The sequence below is a fragment of the Lepidochelys olivacea genome (genome assembly GCF_965140295.1).
Source record: "Lepidochelys olivacea isolate rLepOli2 genome assembly, chromosome: 1".
NCBI classification, from domain to species: Eukaryota; Metazoa; Chordata; order Testudines; family Cheloniidae; genus Lepidochelys; species Lepidochelys olivacea.
In genome coordinates this window covers 315,127,406-315,146,925 of record NC_140411.1, presented here as the reverse complement: position 1 = coordinate 315,146,925, position 19,520 = coordinate 315,127,406, and the positions used below count along the sequence as shown (strand labels likewise).

General features: G+C 41.9%; 1 protein-coding gene across 2 annotated transcripts in view; it reads right to left on the bottom strand.

Annotated features, from left to right (window-relative positions):
• PLXNB2 (plexin B2) overlaps positions 1 to 19,520 on the bottom strand; it is a 324,582-nt gene that overhangs the window by 101,986 nt on the left and 203,076 nt on the right. Inside the window, exon 1 of one of the 2 annotated variants that reach the window (XM_084611347.1) lies at positions 1,387 to 1,499. The exons of the other annotated variant lie outside the window; for it this stretch is intronic. Coding sequence (XP_084467473.1) covers positions 1,387 to 1,421 — 35 coding nt within the window. The 5' untranslated portion in view covers positions 1,422 to 1,499. Of the gene's footprint in view, positions 1 to 1,386; positions 1,500 to 19,520 lie in introns of those variants that run through there. 2 annotated transcript variants of the gene reach the window in all.

Here is a 19,520-nt window from a genome sequence, read left to right as displayed (position 1 = left end):
GAAGGGGAGGCCTGTGCATGAACTCATCCCATCAGCTTGGATTCTGGGATGAAGGGGATAAAATCCCTGACATGAAGAAACTGAGCTCCGTAAGCTGTCTGGACTCTGAGGGGCAAAGATGCCTAACAATAAGCAAGAGATTCCCATGCTGCTTGGCATGAGTCAGCCCGAAAGGACATCTAGAGCTGCTTATTAAAGAAACTTATATTACCTTTTTAAACCTAAGAGTGAAACCCATTTGTGTGTACGCTTCCTGTTTTGAACTTATGAAAGGCTCTCTTGTTTATTTTCTTAGCTAATAAATCTTTAATTCGTTAATTACAGGATTGGCTACAGGAGTTGTCTTTGGTTTGAGAGCTGAGTACAACTGATCTGAGGTAAGTGACTGGTCCTTTGGAACTGGGAGTCACCTGACTATTGTGATTTTTCATGTAAAGTGACCATCTATTACATAGGTCAGCTTGCCTCTGTGGCAAGATAGGCTGGAATGACCCAAGGGGATTGTCTGTAACTGTGGGCTAGTCTACACTGGCCATGCTAAAGCGCTGCCACAGCAGTGCTTTAACGTGCCTTGTGTGGTCGGGGCCAGGGCCGGCTGTAGCTTTTTTGCCACCACAAGCAGCAAAGAAAAGAAAAAAAAAAAAAAAGAGAAAAACCCGACTGAGCTGCCGCCGAATTGCCACTGAAGAGAGGGAATGAAGGACTCGCCGCCGAATTGCCGAAGACCCGGACGTGCCGCCCCAATGACGCAGGGAGTGCCGCCCCTTTCTATTGGCCGCCCCAGGCACCTGCTTCCTTCGCTGGTGCCTGGAGCCGGCCCTGGTCACGGTGCAGCGTGGGAGAGAGATGCTCTTGGGGCCAGATCTTAAGGTCTGGGCAAGCTGTGCTGAGTGGAGGACCTGAGAATCCTTAAGAGGTGGCCCAGAAAGGGCTGACAGACACTCCAATCCTGCTTCCCAATCCCAGGAGCAGCTAAGGGCTGGTTTGGCCCCAGGGGGTAAATAATGGCAGTTTCAAGGCTACTTTGTCTTACATTGACTGACTAGTGATTGGTCCCCAGGATCTTTTACAAAGCAGGACATCACACAAGTGCAACGGGCTCTGGCCATGCCACCCCCACTCCCAACATGCCCCCAAATACAGGGGGAAAGGGTCAAGAGCAAGTGGTGTACTGCCAGGTTATCCAGTTGTTTGGAAGCCAGGGACTACCTTATGCTGGGGAAAATCCCTTTTTGCACCATCAGGACAGCTTTCCGGCCCCCTTAAGGTAAGGAATTAGAGAAGAAGCCAAGGATCTAGCCCATGGGGAGTAGCACTATAGATTTAGAATGACTTTAGTTTCTTTGTAAGAAGGATATCTTTGTTCAAGAGAAAAAATACACTTACACTGACGGTAAAAAGGTCTCTGTTGCTAGTTCCATACTGTAACAACGAAATGCTTGTTTTCAATGCTAAGGTCATCTTCACAGACAGATTTTGGACTTCCCCTGGAGGAAATGAGTAGGAAAGCAGAACTCTTCACAATGAAAGTGAATCTGAGCACAGCCATGTGAAAAGGAATGCAAGTAAACTATTTCAAACCCTTTCTTCTCAGAACTGTCATTGCATGACACTGCAGTCATGCAAATCAGGCTCAAAGGGTCACACATGGGCCGTCCATTTTTTATGTAGCCCTCTTTCTAAGAACAGTAACAGCACACGGCTCTCTGGATTTCAATGGTGGAGAGCTACAGCTCTCTATAGTACCCATCCTACTTGGGTGACAGTTATGACATAAATACCCTTGGCTGAGTTAGGCCTGACAAGAAAGGATATGTAAACAGTCAGGAATTTTCCCACTCTTACAGCGGTGCAGAATGGCAAATAGACTTTCTAAGTTAAATGGCACTTTGGCACCAGACAGACCCATAATTTTCCCCTCCCCACTAAAATATGATTATGGGGCTTAATAGAACTATTGTATATAAGCTTAAATGCTACGGCTGCATACATTTATTAACTCATATATCAACAACATTTATGCAGTGAGCAGTTTATTAAGCCCCATATCACAAAAACATTTTCTTTAAGAATTCTGCCCCTTGTTTGATGGTGCTTGCTCTATGAATTTCTGTCTCCTCATATTTCAGTGTTCTTCTGTTTCTCATTTTATTTTCCCATTTGGGTTTAACGGGTTCTTTCATTTTTCACTTTAATGTCATTCTCTGGCTGTGTCCACCATTTATCTGGGAAATTCCTAGTTGGTGGGACAGAAACCATGCAAAGGAGGCAAAGCTGTAAACCAAGCTAAATAGAGTTCCATAATATGCTGTACTTAGGCAACTGATAATGCAAACCACAAGAGAGAGAAGAGAGGCAAACATTCTCTGGCTGGAAAGTTATTGAATGTTTAGAGCCAAGAAACACAGTTGAGGAATGGAGAATTTTCCAGGCTTCTGCCTCTAGAGATAAATTGCAGGGTTTTGTCTGGTCTATCCCTCATTAAATCTTTTTTGTGGCTTTTGTAAGTCTTCAGTTATGTTGATAGTTTTCATTCCTCTGGAGGTTCATTGTTTGCTTTTCAAACTGGTGCTTCCTTTACACTTTTGAAATGGTCACTTGAATCCTCTCCCACCCCACAAAAAATCATAATTTTCTAATCTTGAGACATGGCCTCGTTAAGATTTTCTCCTCTACTGCTGCTAGTTCAGTCTGGCTACTTCAGAAAAGACACTCGGGTAGTAAAGGAGGAGGTGGAGGAGAAAGAACAAGAACCTTGGGTGATTTTCAGCCCCCCCCCCCCCGCCTCTGCCCCCCCAACACACACACAGAGCGCCTCATTGACTTTCCATATATTTTCAAATCTTGCCTGAAAAACATTTTCCCCTTACCTGCATTCTGCAGTTTCTCTCTCTGTAATTTTTTATTTTTAGCTTGGTAACCTATTTAGCCCATGACACCTGATTTTTGTTTTAAATGCCCAAGGTGGGAAGCCAGATGAATGATTGTTCCAACTGGGAGGTGCACAGGGTGCAGGTAAAGGGCAAAGAGTGGGTAGTGGCAGGTGGGTGCAGGAAGAGATTGAACAGTGAAAGTATGTGGATGGAAGCTGGTGCAGCAGGGGAGAATGGTGTGGGATGCTGGTCTGGGGGATGTAGTTGGTGCAGCAGGGAAATGTGAGTTGCTGGGAGGGAGGTCTATAGCAATAGGGCAAAGCAGAGTGGGGTAGCTGGAGCAGCAGATGGATGAAAAGGATCAATGGATGAATAGCTGGAGAGGCTCAGAGCATGTTGTGAATATGAGTGGGGGAGGATTCACAAGTCAAAAGGTTTCCCGCAAATCAGAGACACTAAAATGGCACATGCAGGATAAAGGGTTAATGTAAGTATTTTGGGATACAACTTGCATGAAAGATGGTGTGCAAAACAAAGTGGCATTTAATTGTATTTACTTATCTGTTAACATTTATCCATCAGGACTTTCTATCTCCACTGCAGAGAAAAGAGAAAAAACAGAGCTGCAGCATTTTGACTTGTATTTACCCTTCAGTTTTTAAACAGACTGAGAGCAAGGAAATGAGTGGAATGTTCTTAGCCCTAATGGACTGGCCGCCGCTTGTGTTGATCAAATGTGCCTGTGCAGGAACTGGGTGCACTTGCTCCATGTTTCTATTCATTACATTTCACTCCAAATGTACACGCCAGTTAACCAGTAACTTGCATCTATCTGACAGCAGCACCTACTCGTGCCCATCTATTTAATGGTCTGTCAGCACTGCCATTATAAAATCCATTTTTTATGGATGTATAACATGGCCATGAAATGTGCTTCCCTAGCTTCAGAGTTGTCCAACAAGATTTCAGCCCCAAGGAGCATTTTTCTTTTAAAAGGCAGTGAGGCCTCGGAGTACAAAATATTTCATCCATTTAGGATGCTCCCCATCCAATCAATGAATGCAGCGCTCTGCAGTATTACAGGAGGGTTCAACACCATTGCACCAAGTTGCCCTCTGCCTCCAACCTAGTTCTGTTGGCATGTGGGTGAAAATGTCAGATTACTGAAGTACAACACTGTACAGTAGGTAAAATTCATCCCCCATACAGAAAATTCATATGATGCCTATGCACCACTTAAGCCATAGGCTTTGTGTGGGCTTTCTGCACAAACTTTCGCTCTTTGAGGAGGTTGCCTGAGGAGCATGTACATGCATCTCCCCTCCGTGCTCTCCATTCCCTACAAGAGTTTGTAGGATCCAGCTCAAGAATCTGTTAATTTTATCTGGCCCCCAATTTACCGTTTCCTTACTGTATCACAGTACTGCCAACTCTAAGCATTCAACAACCATGAGTCAGACCCCAAAGATCATGTGTTTGGCTTAAAACCCATATGAGATTAAGTACACAGATATTTGGGGCATTTTTATTTGCCTCTGGTTTTTGAACCTTTAGGCCACACTTGAGCTGTGTTTTCAAGCTTTTCTCCATGACCGCTAGAAACCGTCTTTTTTTCTTTTTTAAAAGACAGCTGAGATTCTCATGTATTGCTCTTTAAGGAAAATCCCCTTGTGTATCGTAAGACACAACATAAAATGATGAGAGTGGACAATGCTCCATCTGATTGCATAGGGGCTTATAGTTGTGCTAAGAAAGGAGTCAAGTCAGTTTTTCAAACTGTAAGAATGTGTATTTAAGCAATAGATTGTGAAGGCATTACAGTGCCTCACATGATCCTGAAGCATTTCAGCATAAACCCACACTACAAGATACAAGCTCCGAAATTAAGCTGTGCAAACCAGTGGTAGTTTCTGCCTCAGAGGAGTGCATGCTAAGATTTTCTCAGTTTGATACTGAGAGTTCCCTGCTTTCAAACCCTGAGTTCTGCTTTGATTTACAGGTTTGAACAAAATGCAGACTGCAATGTAAAATTCAGCTAATGCCATCTTGTTGCACCATGTCTTCTGGTGAAGCCACGGACTCCCTGTGGTTTTGACAAAAAACTCAAGTACTCTTGTTCACAAAGCTCTCTGCAAAGCTGAGGCCTTGTCTTCATGGGAATTTCTGCTATTGGCATAGCAGAGAGATTTTGAACTGGTGCAGCGTATTCCAGTTTGGAACAGCGTTTATAAGTCCAGAGTATGTGATGAAACATGAAATTAAGCAAGTTTCTCATGTGAACACACTTTTGGATACGGAGGCCTTTGCAGCTGGATGTTCAACAGCTGGTGGCAGTGTCGTTTTGTTCAACTTGTCTGTCCTCTGGAAGCACAATTTAGCATGGCCAACAAAAACTCTCTCTATTATCACAGGCGAACAGAGAGCAATGAAAATCCTGCTATTTGTGTGACTAGTTCCATCCTGCATGACGAATGACTCAGGCAATCTCCAGAGATTTCTGGTGGGCAGCCTTAGTCACATCCTCTTAGCTATTATGTTACACATTTCTTTTATGGAGCTCATTGCAATGGTGAAGAAATCATTTTCACTGTCTCTTACATTGTATGCTCTCTATATTGGGTACTTTGGCATATAAATCTCCAAATTGAATTTACAATTTCTGTTCAATATATTTGGTATTGTGTATAGTGGATAAACCCACATCTGAAACAAGCAATCAGCATGTATTATAATGCCAGAGACATATTCAAGAGCTATTCTAAACATGATCAACTTTCTCTGAAACCAAATCAGGTGAAAACTGATGGGACAAAAGGTTTATTGTGGGTAGTATATATGTTTTAGGAACAGCAATAAACCTAAAGCATGACATCATTTGAAATAGCACCTGCATTTCTCTCCTATGGAATAGAAGGATTATCATAGCTAAGATGTTTAATATTCAGTCTGAGCCAGTAATTTGGATGAGGGTGGATAAAAATCAACATTTTTTAAAAATAAAAATAAAAAATATCCAATTTTTTAAATTTAAATTGGATTTTTTTGATAAAATGCTTTTTGAGGGGAAAAATCTATTTAAAGATAGGTTTAATTACGATATATTATAGCTCAAAGATATCTCATCATGGAATAGGAATTATAAATTCTAATTCTATAGTATGAGACCATATATGCATGTAATGTTTAAGAAAAGTTTTGTAAATGAGTTCCAATAGTTCATGGATTAGGGACCCAATCTTATGGGGTTCCAGGAGCTTCAGTATAGATTATTTCGGTTAATCTTTCTATCTATTGAATGGGACTCAGTGCTCAGTCTAGAAGATACCATCAGAGATGCTTAGTTTTGCAGTTCTCAAACTGTGGATTTGTGTCTACAAAGACAACATGCTTGTTAACAGCACACACGTTTTTAAAGAATAAATAATATATAGAGGTGAGAAATAACAGACCTCAACCCTATTGTCCCTCTGCACATTTGTGTACACAGAGTCAATCCCTTACCTCACTCTAAAAGTGCAAAGTTTCAAAAAGTTAAATGAATGGAAGATAGTTGGGGGCGGAATAGATCTGGACAAGGAGATAAAGCCTGGAGAAAACTGTGAGAAGGGAGGGACAGGCAGTAGAAACAAAAGTGAAACTGTTTGAGCAACGTAGTCCAGAAATCTTGAGATCTTTCTGAGTGTAGCCTTCACTGATTTTAGATCTACCATACCATTCTTTCACTAGCAGCAGGCCGTAAAAGAGACCCAGTTTGGGAATATTTTAATGAAGTTCCTCTACCTGTGGGTAAGACAGGCATGCATGCAAAATGCAAACAGTGCAACAGAGAAATGCAAGGCCTGGTTGCTCAAATGAAACAACATCACGAGTAGTGTTCCTTCTCAGGAGGAAGCTGCGTTGAAGATGATGGAAGGAACATGTCTGAACATGCAGGATCTTCAAGTTGGTAAACTTTTTTATTTCAAAAAGAACGAGGAGTACTTGTGGCACCTTAGAGACTAACAAATTTATTTGGGCATAAGCTTTCGTGGGCTAAAATCCACTGCCGGTCTTTCTTCTGGACTATTCTTGAATTCTCATGTTTGAGCAAAAAATATAGTTGTTACTCTACGGTACTATCATTTTACATGCGGTTTTGATAAAAAATAAATAGCTGAAATAGGCAGATCTTCCGTTTACAATTTCACCTTTAAAGCAGTTCTGAGTGTCAGTGAATGCAATGAGTAATACTAAATGAAGAGTACGGTAATAATAATTAAATGATTGCATGGACTTATTTTGTTTAGGAGAATCCATCCTCAACATACAGGATTCTGAAGACTATCCACCTTCAAGATCACCATCATTTTCTATAGTTTCAGAGTTATCTGCCAATGATTGTGTTTCAATGAAATCATGTATGTCACATAGCCACAGTATATCTCCTGTAGCAAAAAGAAAAAAGACTCCATCAACAAGAAACAGCCATAGATAAGCTTGTGATAAGAACCAGCAGATTACAAAAAGAGGCAATTGATGAAAAAATTGTCCCAGTTTGTTTATGCAACAAACTCTCCTTTCCGTATGACTGAGAACTTACACTTCATTAGCATAGTTCAGTCATTAAGACCAGGATACAGTCCACCCAACAGAGCAGATGTCGCAGGCAAATTGCTGGATAAAGTGTATGAAAGAGAAATTGAACAGCGTGCAAAAGGTCTAGAGGGTAAAATTGTTAACCTGAGTCTTGATGGGTGGAGCAATGTTCACAATGATCCTGTTTTATGTGCTTGTGTGCAACAGAAGAAGGGAATGTCCTCCTTACAGAAACAACTGATACATCAGGGAATGCACACACAGCAGAATACTTACAAGAAGCAGCTGTAACAAACTGTGAAAAAAACTCAAATGTCTAGTATGCAGCTGGGTCACAGACAATGCTGCAAACGTATCCAAGATGAGAAGAAATTATTTAGAAGAGAGTCCCAAGCTAACAACATACGGTTGCAGTGCTCATTTGCTGCACCTCCTAGCCAAAGACTTCAGTGTTCTGGACATAAAGGCTAATGTTGTTGAAATTGCAAAATACTCCCATAACAACCACTTTGCCGTAGCTGCTCTGAAAAAAGTGGAAGGAACCAACCTAACTCTCCCACAAGACGTGCAATGGAACTCAGTAGTGGACTGTTTTGAGCACTGACCTGGCCTAATCTGATGACAGTTTGTGAACAAAATTGTGAAAAACTAGATGGCACTGTCACCGCCAAAGTTCTCACCATTGGGCTTAAGAGAAATGCTGAACACATGCTGAGTACCCTGAAGCCTATTTCTGTAGCCTTGAACAAAAATGCAGGGAAATAGCTGTTTTATTGCTGATGCTGTTGAAATTTGGAAGGAATCGAGTGAGATCTTAAAAAGAGAAATATGCAATGACCGAGTTAAATTACAAGCATTAAAAAAACAAATGGAACAAGCACTATCTCCAGCTCATTTTCTTGCAAATATTCTCAATCCTCGGTACCAGGGTCAAACCTTAACTGCTGTAGAAGAGGAGTTGGCTACGACATGGACATTCAGCAATCACCACTCCATAATGCCAACTATGATAAACTTCAGAGCGAAGGGTGAACCATTCAAGAAATATATGTCTGCTGATGATGTTTTAAAGAAAGTCACACCAGTGAACTGGTGGAAGTCACTTAAGCACTTGGATTCAGTGACTGTTGAAGTGATAATCTCACTTTTAACAGCAGTAGCTTCTTCTCCCAGCGTAGAAAGGATATTTTCTTCCTTTGGACTAATTCATTCCAAACTGAGAAATCATTTGGGACCTGAAAAAGCAGGAAATCTTGTTTTTCTTTTCCAGATTATGAACAAACAGGAAAATGGAGGTGAATATGGCTGAGTTAGCTGTAGAAGCCAATATTTAAAGTTTCTCATGTTGACCTGGCTGACACAGTCTATTTAATTTTTGGTTTGTTTTTTTTTAAAATATATTTCATTTAAGTATTTTAGTTAAAAACAATTTTAACAAAAACAAACCTGATTTAAAAAAAACTTGAATTTTTAACTAAATTCAAAAATTCATGCGCTTGTTTTGTTAAAATATTATATGTTTGGTGTTGAAGAAAAAAATCCAGAATACATAACGTTGTTGTTTAAATTAAATAAAGCAATTTAATGTCTGTCTGGTGATGTTCTCCTCCGAATACAGTATGGCAAGAAAATCCTCCAAATATTAATGATTAACCTGTTGAATTGGAGATAATTCACCTCCCAATGACTTCATAAATATCTGCTTCAGTTACCTTTGGTAAATGAAATAACCAAACAATCATTCATTTTCTGATATAGCTGTAAAACTAATCTGAAAAAGTTTTCAAAATAAATCACTTTAAAAATGTATAGTGTGTGCCTTCTAAAAATGAAACCTACATTTATCTCTGAGTTGTGAAGAATATGTATTAAATTTATAACAACCAACAAGAATACACTTTTATGTAGAAATCCATGATTAAATCGAGTCTTCCTGGCTAGTGATTTAAATTGTGATTTAAATCAATTTGATTTAAATCAAATCCACCTGATTTGGAGAGACTTACGCTAGAAGAACTAAAATGTATAGCATAACGTATGCTAATGGCACAAGTAACCACAAAAGATTTAACTATGGTAGAGGTAAAGCGTAAAGGACAACAAATACTGGGAACCAGGGACTATAAACTTTTGTTCTTATTGTATATTCTCTGTATTTGTTATTTTGTAGGATCAAATACGGACAAGCTAATTTGCTCTGTGGGATATTGCTCCTTAAGCCTTGCAAAATATGCTTTTTATTAATCCTCCCCTCTGCAGGCATTTTTACAATTTAATCAGATAACTCTGAACATTTCTGTTATGCATTATTAGTTGTAAGATGATCTAATTTTTATCAGTTTCATTAGAATTGTTTGCCCAGAATCAAATTGGCCCACTTAGATGGTAGCCGCACACCCCCTCTCAGATAGGGTAAAGTTCTGATAAGTGAACTCCATAAACTTTCGCTCAGGCCTTATTAGTCAGATACAGTAAGCGCTGAAATAGATGCCTAACTATGGTACGTGCCTTGATTTGCATACACATGAATGTCATGCACTATAAATTAGCCATTTTTTGGCAAGGATTTGTAAGACATTGGGCGTTCGTAATACCCTAATAATTCCTAACCCCTGACATTGGCTTCTTCAGAAGCACATGAATTTCTAAATACGTTTTGTTAAGATGTCAGTATTTTGTATGTTTTGAGCATTCACAATTTAATAAGCAATGTAGTTTCTCCAAGCATAGTTATGCTGATTCATCCAGCTCACAGTATTGTATGTGTCTATATACTGTATATGGCTATAAAGACCATGTAGATTGTTAACTATCAAGGAGGGTGGCCCTATTAAAAAACATACTGTGGGACTTGCAGAGCAGGTGACAGGTTTCCACATGCAGGAAATACCTTGCATGAAGAGGTTTCCCTTCCAAAACTAAACTGTAGTCCAGTCAAGAGGTCAGAGTCTCATTTCAACTATGCACTGTTTCTCAGTGTGGCCAGTATCTTGACACAAGACAGATTGATGCTGTCCGCTTGCAGCCCCCAGGGAGATATGTCAGAGGAAGCTATGTTCAAAGCCATAAAGTGACATGTGCACCTATGGTGCTACATAAATGTTTTGTTATGCTTTTAAATCCATCATCAAATACCTACCACTTGCCACTGGAGTCAATGGGCATAGCATATATTATTTCTGAGGGCAGTTTCGGCCCCATAGCTGTAATCAGGTGACTTTGAGAATGATATAAGGAAGAGTGGGAGCAGTAGATTGAGCCTCTATGAGGTGAACTGCACAAACTTATAATTCAAAGGGCATTTGGTGGAAGAAGAGTAACTGTGAGGCAGAGGAGGTACAACAGAAATGGCCACAGAGCAGCTTCTGAAGTACTGAATGAGAGCATAAAAATTATTGTGTGTGTAAGAGTTTGAAATGTTTGCTAGTTTGCTCTGGGAATTCTATGACTAGAAGTTTCAATTGCTTCTGACTTGGTCTCTAGACTAGTGCTGTATCAGCATCTGTAATCAACTGAAGTTTATTCAGACTGAATAATCTGTCATTTGATATTGCTCATGTGATCAGAAAATGGATTTCTGCTATTAACACAAAGCTCAAGAACTGGGCTAGGGAAAAGGTTCGTACAGCAATGGAACTGTACTAGGTAACATGGTCTGATGGATAGGGTACAGGACTGCAAGTCAGGACACAAGGGTCTTATTTCTGGCTCTGCAGCTTTGAGCAAGGTTCTGCCCTCAGTTTCCTCATCTGCAAAATGGGGTTAATGGTGCTCATCTATCTTTGCAAAGCGTTTTATGCTAGTGATAAAAGCACTACATAAAAGTAGTAATGTTATTTCATTGCAATTTTTTAAAGAATATAGTATGATGTTGAAGATTTAATTGCACTAAAAAACTATCCCCAAGGCACACATCTCTCTTTATGCTGTACATAAGTAGACACATGCCTTTTAATTAAATTACTGTATTTAATGAGGTACTAGATTGTGCCTTACAGACTTTCTGCCATGGTGGTGGTGGGCTAGAGAGGAGAATACAGGAAAACATGGAGTACACATTACAGTGTTCCCAGCTGTTAGCTGGTATGAAGGATAGAGAGGCTATAGCTCTGTCATCATCCAAGTCAGGTGTAGTCAATTATTTTTGTCTAGGTACACATTTCTTGGTCAAGGAATAGTCAAGGTCCAGACTCCAGAGAAAATAAGAAAAAAACCAATAATAATATTGATAAGTAAATAGAAAGCTTTTGGGGTCCATTCAAAAGCATCTGGTGGTCCAAGTTTGGCCCATGGTCTGCCTATTGATGATCCCAATCCAATCCCTCTTCCTTTGCACTAGCATAGAGCAGTGGCTTTGCTTAACAACTACATTGTGGCTAGTTCCTGCACATGGGCAAAAGCAAGAGGGTGAAGACTTCTTGAACCCTTCCTTGAATCCTGATTGTATGTCCAGACAGGCTGACCACAATATGTCCCTTAACGCTTGTTAGAAAATGTTAATCAAGATCACATCAAATATACCTGCAGAACGAACTGCAATTCTGCAACAGAGTCGGATATAATGCACAAACATACATATCTCACAGGACACATCCTAACAAATAAAAGTGTATGTGGGTCCCCATTGGTATTCCACTTAATGAATGGAAAGCATCGCATAGTGTGTGCAATAGCAGAAACACCAGACTAACACGTATATTGTCTGATCCTGCATCAAAGTCAGTGGGAGCTTGCCAGTGACTTCAGTGGGAGCAGGCATAGGGCCATACTGAATAAAGACGATACATTATTAAACCTGGCCTACACACGAAGTTGCACTAATTTAATTGCAGGTGATATTAAACTGATTGCAAACTAGTGCAACTTTGTTTGATTACTCTCATATTGTGAGGCAAACCCACAGCCAAACCAGGGCTATTCACTCCGCTGCCATGACTCACTCCTCCAACACAGCCTGCAGTGACTCATCACTCAGGCATGCTGCAGCAGCCTATCCCTGAGCAGGGCCTGGATCAGATTCCTTCCCTCCCCACCCCCACAGAGGTATTTCATTGACCCCAGCAGCTGAAGTTAGTCCATTCAATAGCACTTCCTGGCCAGGAACCCTCCTCCTGCTCCTTCACAGTGTATTAGACTCCCAAGGCTTCCAGCCTGCCCTTAAACAGGTTCCTTTTCCTATCCCAACCTTGCTCCAGCTCACTCCTGTCTCGTCCACACCCTACTCTGACCTTGCTCCAGTCCTGTCACTGACCCGCTCCAGTCTGCTTTCTGAACCCAGACTCTCAGATTGATGACAACACAGCTTCAACCCTTGGCCTGCATCTGGATTCTGACTGGGCTACAATACCGATTCAGCTTGTCTACAGACTCTGACCTTGGTTCTGACCCATGACCTGACCTTGGGCCCTGGTTTCAGTGCTGCCCTCAGCTTGGTCCCAACCCTATGCCCAGCTTCAACCACTGCACCAATCAGCCTGACTGCCTAGAACCAGAGACTGACACACATTTAAACCGGTCTTACATTGGTCTAGTTTGCACCTGTAATTTACAAAGTTGCCTTAACATCAGATCTTTAGCTAAACCAGTGCCAGTTCTGTGTTTATAGACAAGCCTTTAGGCAGACAGTTTAGCAAGGAAAAAACACCACAAACATATGTATTGTGCACACAGATTTACATAGGATGATGTGACAAGAGGAACTAATTCACCGTTCAACTATCTTGAGAGGCTGACCATAGTCTGGAATGGAAAACAGAAAAATTATATCTATCCAGGAATTACCTACGAAATGGATGGTTTCAGAGTAGCAGCCGTGTTAGTCTGTATTCGCAAAAAGAAAAGGCGTACTTGTGGCACCTTAGAGACTAACCAATTTATTTGAGCATAAGCTTTCGTGAGCTACAGCTCACTTCATCAGATGCATAAAGTGGAAAATGCAGTGAGGATGTTTTATACACACAGACCATGCATTTTCCACTTTATGCATCCGATGAAGTGAGCTGTAGCTCACGAAAGCTTATGCTCAAATAAACTGGTTAGTCTCTAAGGTGCCACAAGTACTCCTTTTCTTTCTATGAAATAGAATAGGCATAAAAATTGCCTGTCTTGTGCATATAAATTCACTGAAATAATTGATCCCATATGATATAAAGAGCAACATTGGTGGGACTTGACTAGTCCAGACTTTAATGAAGTGTGTCTCTGGCAGTGGATTTAAAGTATGTGCACTCCCACTGCACTGTGCTTTGAGCCAAAATACAAGTCTAGTGGTTTAAGATTAAACACCGTTAGGGTTTTGATTAATGAGGTTAGCATTCAAAGACCAAACCTAGGTCACCTTGCTCAATCTTTTCATTTTGTAACGTATGATTACTTAATACTGGGGAAGAGGATTTAGAAGAAAAGGTCAGATTCCTGTTTCCGTACTTTAAAAAAACCCCAAAAAACAGGGAAAATCCAAAGCTGAAAAGCTCAGTCACCTATTTCAACACAGGTCATTGTTAGGCCTGAGCACATCAGGAAAAAATGCAACAGGATCAATTAAGTGATTAAACAAACTCCTCTCCTGACCTTAAAAATAGCTCTGTTCAACAGGAAATTCATGTTGTTTGCTTATTTCAAATGGTTCCTTAGCTAGCAAGCCTGTGTGTTGTCTTTTTATATTCTTCCAGCAAAGTACAAATCCAGTGAATAAATTCTAATTCCTAAAAATGCAAGTCAACAGGTCTTCTTGTGTGAGATGGCGTTAAGTTTCATTTGTGCCATGTACTTGAGAAACTTCACGTTATAAACATGACAGGACATGCTGGAGCACTGGGGTGTGCTAAAGGACTTTATTGAAGATACTGAATATAATATTTTATGAGGATTTGTTTATATCCCTGGAAAAATCATGGAGCAGGTCCTCAAAGAATCAATCCTGAAGCACTTGCATGAGAGGAAAGTGATCAGGAACAGCCAGCATGGATTCACCAAGGGAAGGTCTTGCCTGACTAATCTAATTGCCTTTTATGATGAGATTACTGGTTCTGTGGATGAAGGGAAAGCAGTGGATGTATTGTTTCTTGACTTTAGCAAAGCTTTTGACACGGTCTCCCACAGTATTCTTGTCAGCAAGTTAAGGAAGTATGGGCTGGATGAATGCACTATAAGGTGGGTAGAAAGCTGGCTAGATTGTCGGGCTCAACGGGTAGTGATCAATGGCTCCATGTCTAGTTGGCAGCCGGTATCAAGTGGAGTGCCCCGAGGGTCGGTCCTGGGGCCGGTTTTGTTCAATATCTTCATAAATGATCTGGAGGATGGTGTGGATTGCACTCTCAGCAAATTTGCGGATGATACTAAACTGGGAGGAGTGGTAGATACGCTGGAGGGGAGGGATAGGATACAGAAGGACCTAGACAAATTGGAGGATTGGGCCAAAAGAAATCTGATGAGGTTCAATAAGGATAAGTGCAGGGTCCTGCACTTAGGACGGAAGAATCCAATGCACCGCTACAGACTCGGGACCGAATGGCTAGGCAGCAGTTCTGCGGAAAAGGACCTAGGGGTGACAGTGGACGAGAAGCTGGATATGAGTCAGCAGTGTGCCCTTGTTGCCAAGAAGGCCAATGGCATTTTGGGATGTATAAGTAGGGGCATAGCGAGCAGATTGAGGGACGTGATCGTTCCCCTCTATTCGACATTGGTGAGGCCTCATCTGGAGTACTGTGTCCAGTTTTGGGCCCCACACTACAAGAAGGATGTGGATAAATTGGAGAGAGTCCAGCGAAGGGCAACAAAAATGATTAGGGGTCTAGAACACATGACTTATGAGGAGAGGCTGAGGGAGCTGGGATTGTTTAGCCTGAAGAAGAGAAGAATGAGGGGGGATTTGATAGCTGCTTTCAACTACCTGAAAGGGGGTTCCAAAGAGGATGGCTCTAGACTGTTCTCAATGGTAGCAGATGACAGAACGAGGAGTAATGGTCTCAAGTTGCAGTGGGGGAGGTTTAGATTGGATATTAGGAAAAACTTTTTCACTAAGAGGGTGGTGAAACACTGGAATGCGTTCCCTAGGGTGGTGGTAGAATCTCCTTCCTTAGAGGTTTTTAAGGTCAGGCTTGACAAAGCCCTGGCTGGGATGATTTAACTGGGAATTGGTCCTGCTTCGAGCAGGGGGTTGGACTAGATGACCTTCTGGGGTCCCTTCCAACCCTGATATTCTATGATTCTATGATATTAGCCTTCAAGGGACAGTGAGAGAGAGACAAAACAAAGGTTTGGAAAGAGCAACATACCTTTTCCTTGTACGAACCAAAACCCATAGTTCTTGTCCCATCCGACCATGCCTCCCAGAATCAGTACATAATCACAGATGCCTGTGGCAGGCAGCTGGTCTTTAAGTTAGACAGACTGCTCTGAATTTTCATTGCAAGCCAATCACCTCTCTTTTATACATTTCAGTGTATTATAATAATAATCACAATGACTTCCATAGTGGTCTTGTTAGTTTGATAATGATCAGCACTTTATTAATCACCCTTTGTTTAAGTCTGTTACTACTGCCATTTGATTTAGGACATCTTTTGCAAGCCTCAGAGTGATTTACACAGAATTACAAACTATGATCTGCATAGACTGGGAATTACTTCACTCTTTACTGAAATCAGTGAGGGTGAAACACAGCAGCCATTGTACTGGCACCAGGAACCTCCACAACATCTTTTGGGACAGGACTCTCTCCAATTAAATAAACAGAGCAATTTAGATCAGCAGAAGGCAATTACCAGAGTTGGAATTTGGCCAAATCACTGAAGCAAAATACTATTCTTAGAAAAAGCTATATGGGATCTTTAATGACTAGAAGCACTTTGTTTCATTTCATGCAAATGATGGCACCTCCAACAGTACAGTGCTCCTTCAGCAACGCCCTGGGTGTGACTGGTGCGTATTATTATGCACAATGCCTCGCTTCAAAAGGACTCTTGGAAATAAGTGGGGTTTTCTTCTTCTCCTCTCTTGCCCTCGTTTCCTATATACTATACACACACTAATATTATATACATTATTTAATATTGAGAGTGGGCACTCAGTAAGTCAGGACAGAGGGTTCTCACTTTGGCATGTGCCATATCTTCCCCCACTCATCCGACTGCCAGCAGGAAAGCAAACCCTACATTAAAATACCTTATTTCTGGAGAAAGGAGCAGATTTTGCTTCTCTGCCCCATGGCTTCTCTGTCAGGGCCTGCATTTATTTTAGGCTAAGAATGCAAGATGGATAGCTTATAAAATTAAACACTTCCACAGGCACATTACTCCTATACACCAATTAGATGCAGCACTGGGGTTCTATCTTGTACATATACATAATTGTTACCATGATGTTGTTGAGTTTGGGGTGGTTCTGGGGAAAAAGAGGAGCTGGAGAGTCCCAGGCTGCTAATTGGAATTAGTTTGATATTTATTCTTTTTACATAGGTCATTAATATATAAATCTACTCCTGGGGGAATTCTGCACCAAAAAATTAAAATTTCTGCGCACAATATTTTAAAACTCTGCATATTTTATTTGTCAAAATAACACAATTTTATCATTCCAGTTTCAATTATTTTGGTAATTTATGTCAAAATACCTATCAGCAAGTATACCTGTAACAATACAGACAACAAAAAATATTTCCCTAGGAGTAGAAAGTTAAAGAAACCCCTGTGCCCACATGGATACTCACTGCAGGACTGAGGTATAAGTTACCCTAAAATAGGAGAGATTGGGAGGAAGGCAGAGAGCAGATTAGTCAGTTCAGAGAATGCATTAGCTTAGTGGGATCTGTTCTCAATCTCTTCCCTGGGAGAGGTGAGGGTGCTCCCGGCTTCTCTGATGGCAAACAGACCCCAAGACCTACTTAGCTGTGCCTAGTCCCTCACCTTTCTTCAGCTCCCCCTCTCTCACAGTCCTTGCCCCAGGGACTGTTCCCCCTCAGCTGCTTCTCCCACACTCACTGCTCCCTCCCTCAGGGCACAGCTCTCTGCCCTCACCTCTCCCTTCCCCTGGAAATGGACTCCCCTTTCTCACCCCACTGCCCCCCTCCAGGCTCCAATTCCCCATCTGCAACCGGGGGCCCTGTGCTCCTCTGCTCCCCCCCGCCAACTGGGGACCCTCTGTGTCTTTCTCACCCCCAACACTTGGGCCCCTGCTCCCGCCCCTACCAAGGGGTACTCTATGCTCCAACCACCACCACTAGGGACCCTGTGCTCCCCTGCACACACTCTGACTGACCCCTATCTGGGCTGCCTCACCCCGAGAGGCCCTAGCGCAGCGGAGAAAACTGACCGACGGAGCCACAGCCAGAGAACCCTGGCTACTGGAGGAGGGACCTGCTTGCCTGATCAGACCTCCGGTGTGAAACTCGGGGTAAGGCAGGTGCCCCCCACCCAGCCCTCCCTAAATGGCATCCCGGGCCAAGCCTCCCCTCATCTTCCCCACAGCTGCTTGTGTCAACCCCACACCTCTGCAGGGTGAGCGCAGTGACAGGGGCAAGGGGCACACATTGGGGCTGCCTCCCCAGTGGGGAGCGCAGGCCACTGGCAGCACGAAGATGGGGGGGGGGGAGGGGGAATCACCCTGCAGGACTTGGAGGCAAGCCTGCACCTGACTGACACAGCACAAGGGCCGGGTCGGGCTTGCCCCAGAAACACCCAGGGGCTCTTGCCCCAGGCACACCATAGTAGCGAATGACAAGGACAGAGTCTCACATACACACCCAACCCTGCTTTCTCTTCTCTGCCCCTCCCCCTCCCCACGAGGTGGTGATTTACATCTCTCCCAAAGCTCAGTCCTGCTTGGGACCGCTGCAGAGGAGGGGCACATGACCCCCTCTCATGGCTTCCCTTTGCTTCCCTGTCAGAATCTATTATTCTGCAGGGAAACAAAAAAAAAAAAAAAATCTGCAGGGGACAAGAATTCTCTGTGCGTACAGTAGCACAAAACTCCCCCAGGTGTAATAATTTGTGTGCTCCATTGTTTATTAGTTTTGTTTGTATATTCACTAATTTGCACTCAGCGTCCATGTTTTACAATAAGATACACACTATTGCATTGCACGACAAAAATCTGCATGCTGGATTTTCACTGACCTTGCACTGTCTATCAGACTGAACAGTGAGACATTGCAATTGGGTTAATTTCTAACTGAAAGAAGAAAACCACCTGTTGATTACCAACACTTCTTACAACACCTTGTTTTCCCTTGGAAGCCTCATATCAGAATACAGTCTCCACCCTGTCTACCAGGCAAAATCTAAGAGGTGGTGACATGGTTTTAGATAACAACTGTGGGAGTGACCAGAGGTCCCAACAGAGATCAGAGGCCCACCATGTCAGGCACGATAAACAGCTGGTAGATACAGTCCTGGCTGAAGATACAATCTAATCTAACTTGTTCTTAATTCTTTCTTGTTGAACTATTCATTGGTATTTGCCTTCTTCAAACAAAGGTGAAGCATCCTGTCAAATAAAATGATTAAAACTTCCTACTCTAAAATGATTTAAACTTTTTTCCCATTAAATGTGTATAAAGATGGGATTTTATTAAAATGAAGGCTCCCTTCTCAAACTAGCAAACAGTTCTTCCCTTGACTTTTAACCTGGAAAAATATGCAGGTTTTTTTAAAATATAATTTTTGACCTTTATACTGGTATCCAATCACAGACCTCTAATCCTAATTAAACCCTGATACAGAAAGAATCTTATCTTTTAAGGGTTTACTAACAGTACACTGGTTTCCACATGGGAGCCTGGAAATTGACTGGCTTCATGGAGTTTGACATTTTATATCGTTGCTGTGTGGAAATGAAGCAGAATTACTGAATAATTATTTTAAGTATATGATTGTGGTACCTTAAAAGCCCCATGAATAAGACCAATTTGAGGAGGGGAGAAAAAGCTTTCACGTAATTTTTCCCCTCCACAGCTGGATATTCATTCCCCGCTGTTTCCATATTTTTCATTAGGTTTAAAAGGGTTGCCTTCTGCATTATTCTTTTCAAGGCTTGGATTTTAGAAACTACAGGAGGAAAAACTGAAGAATTCCA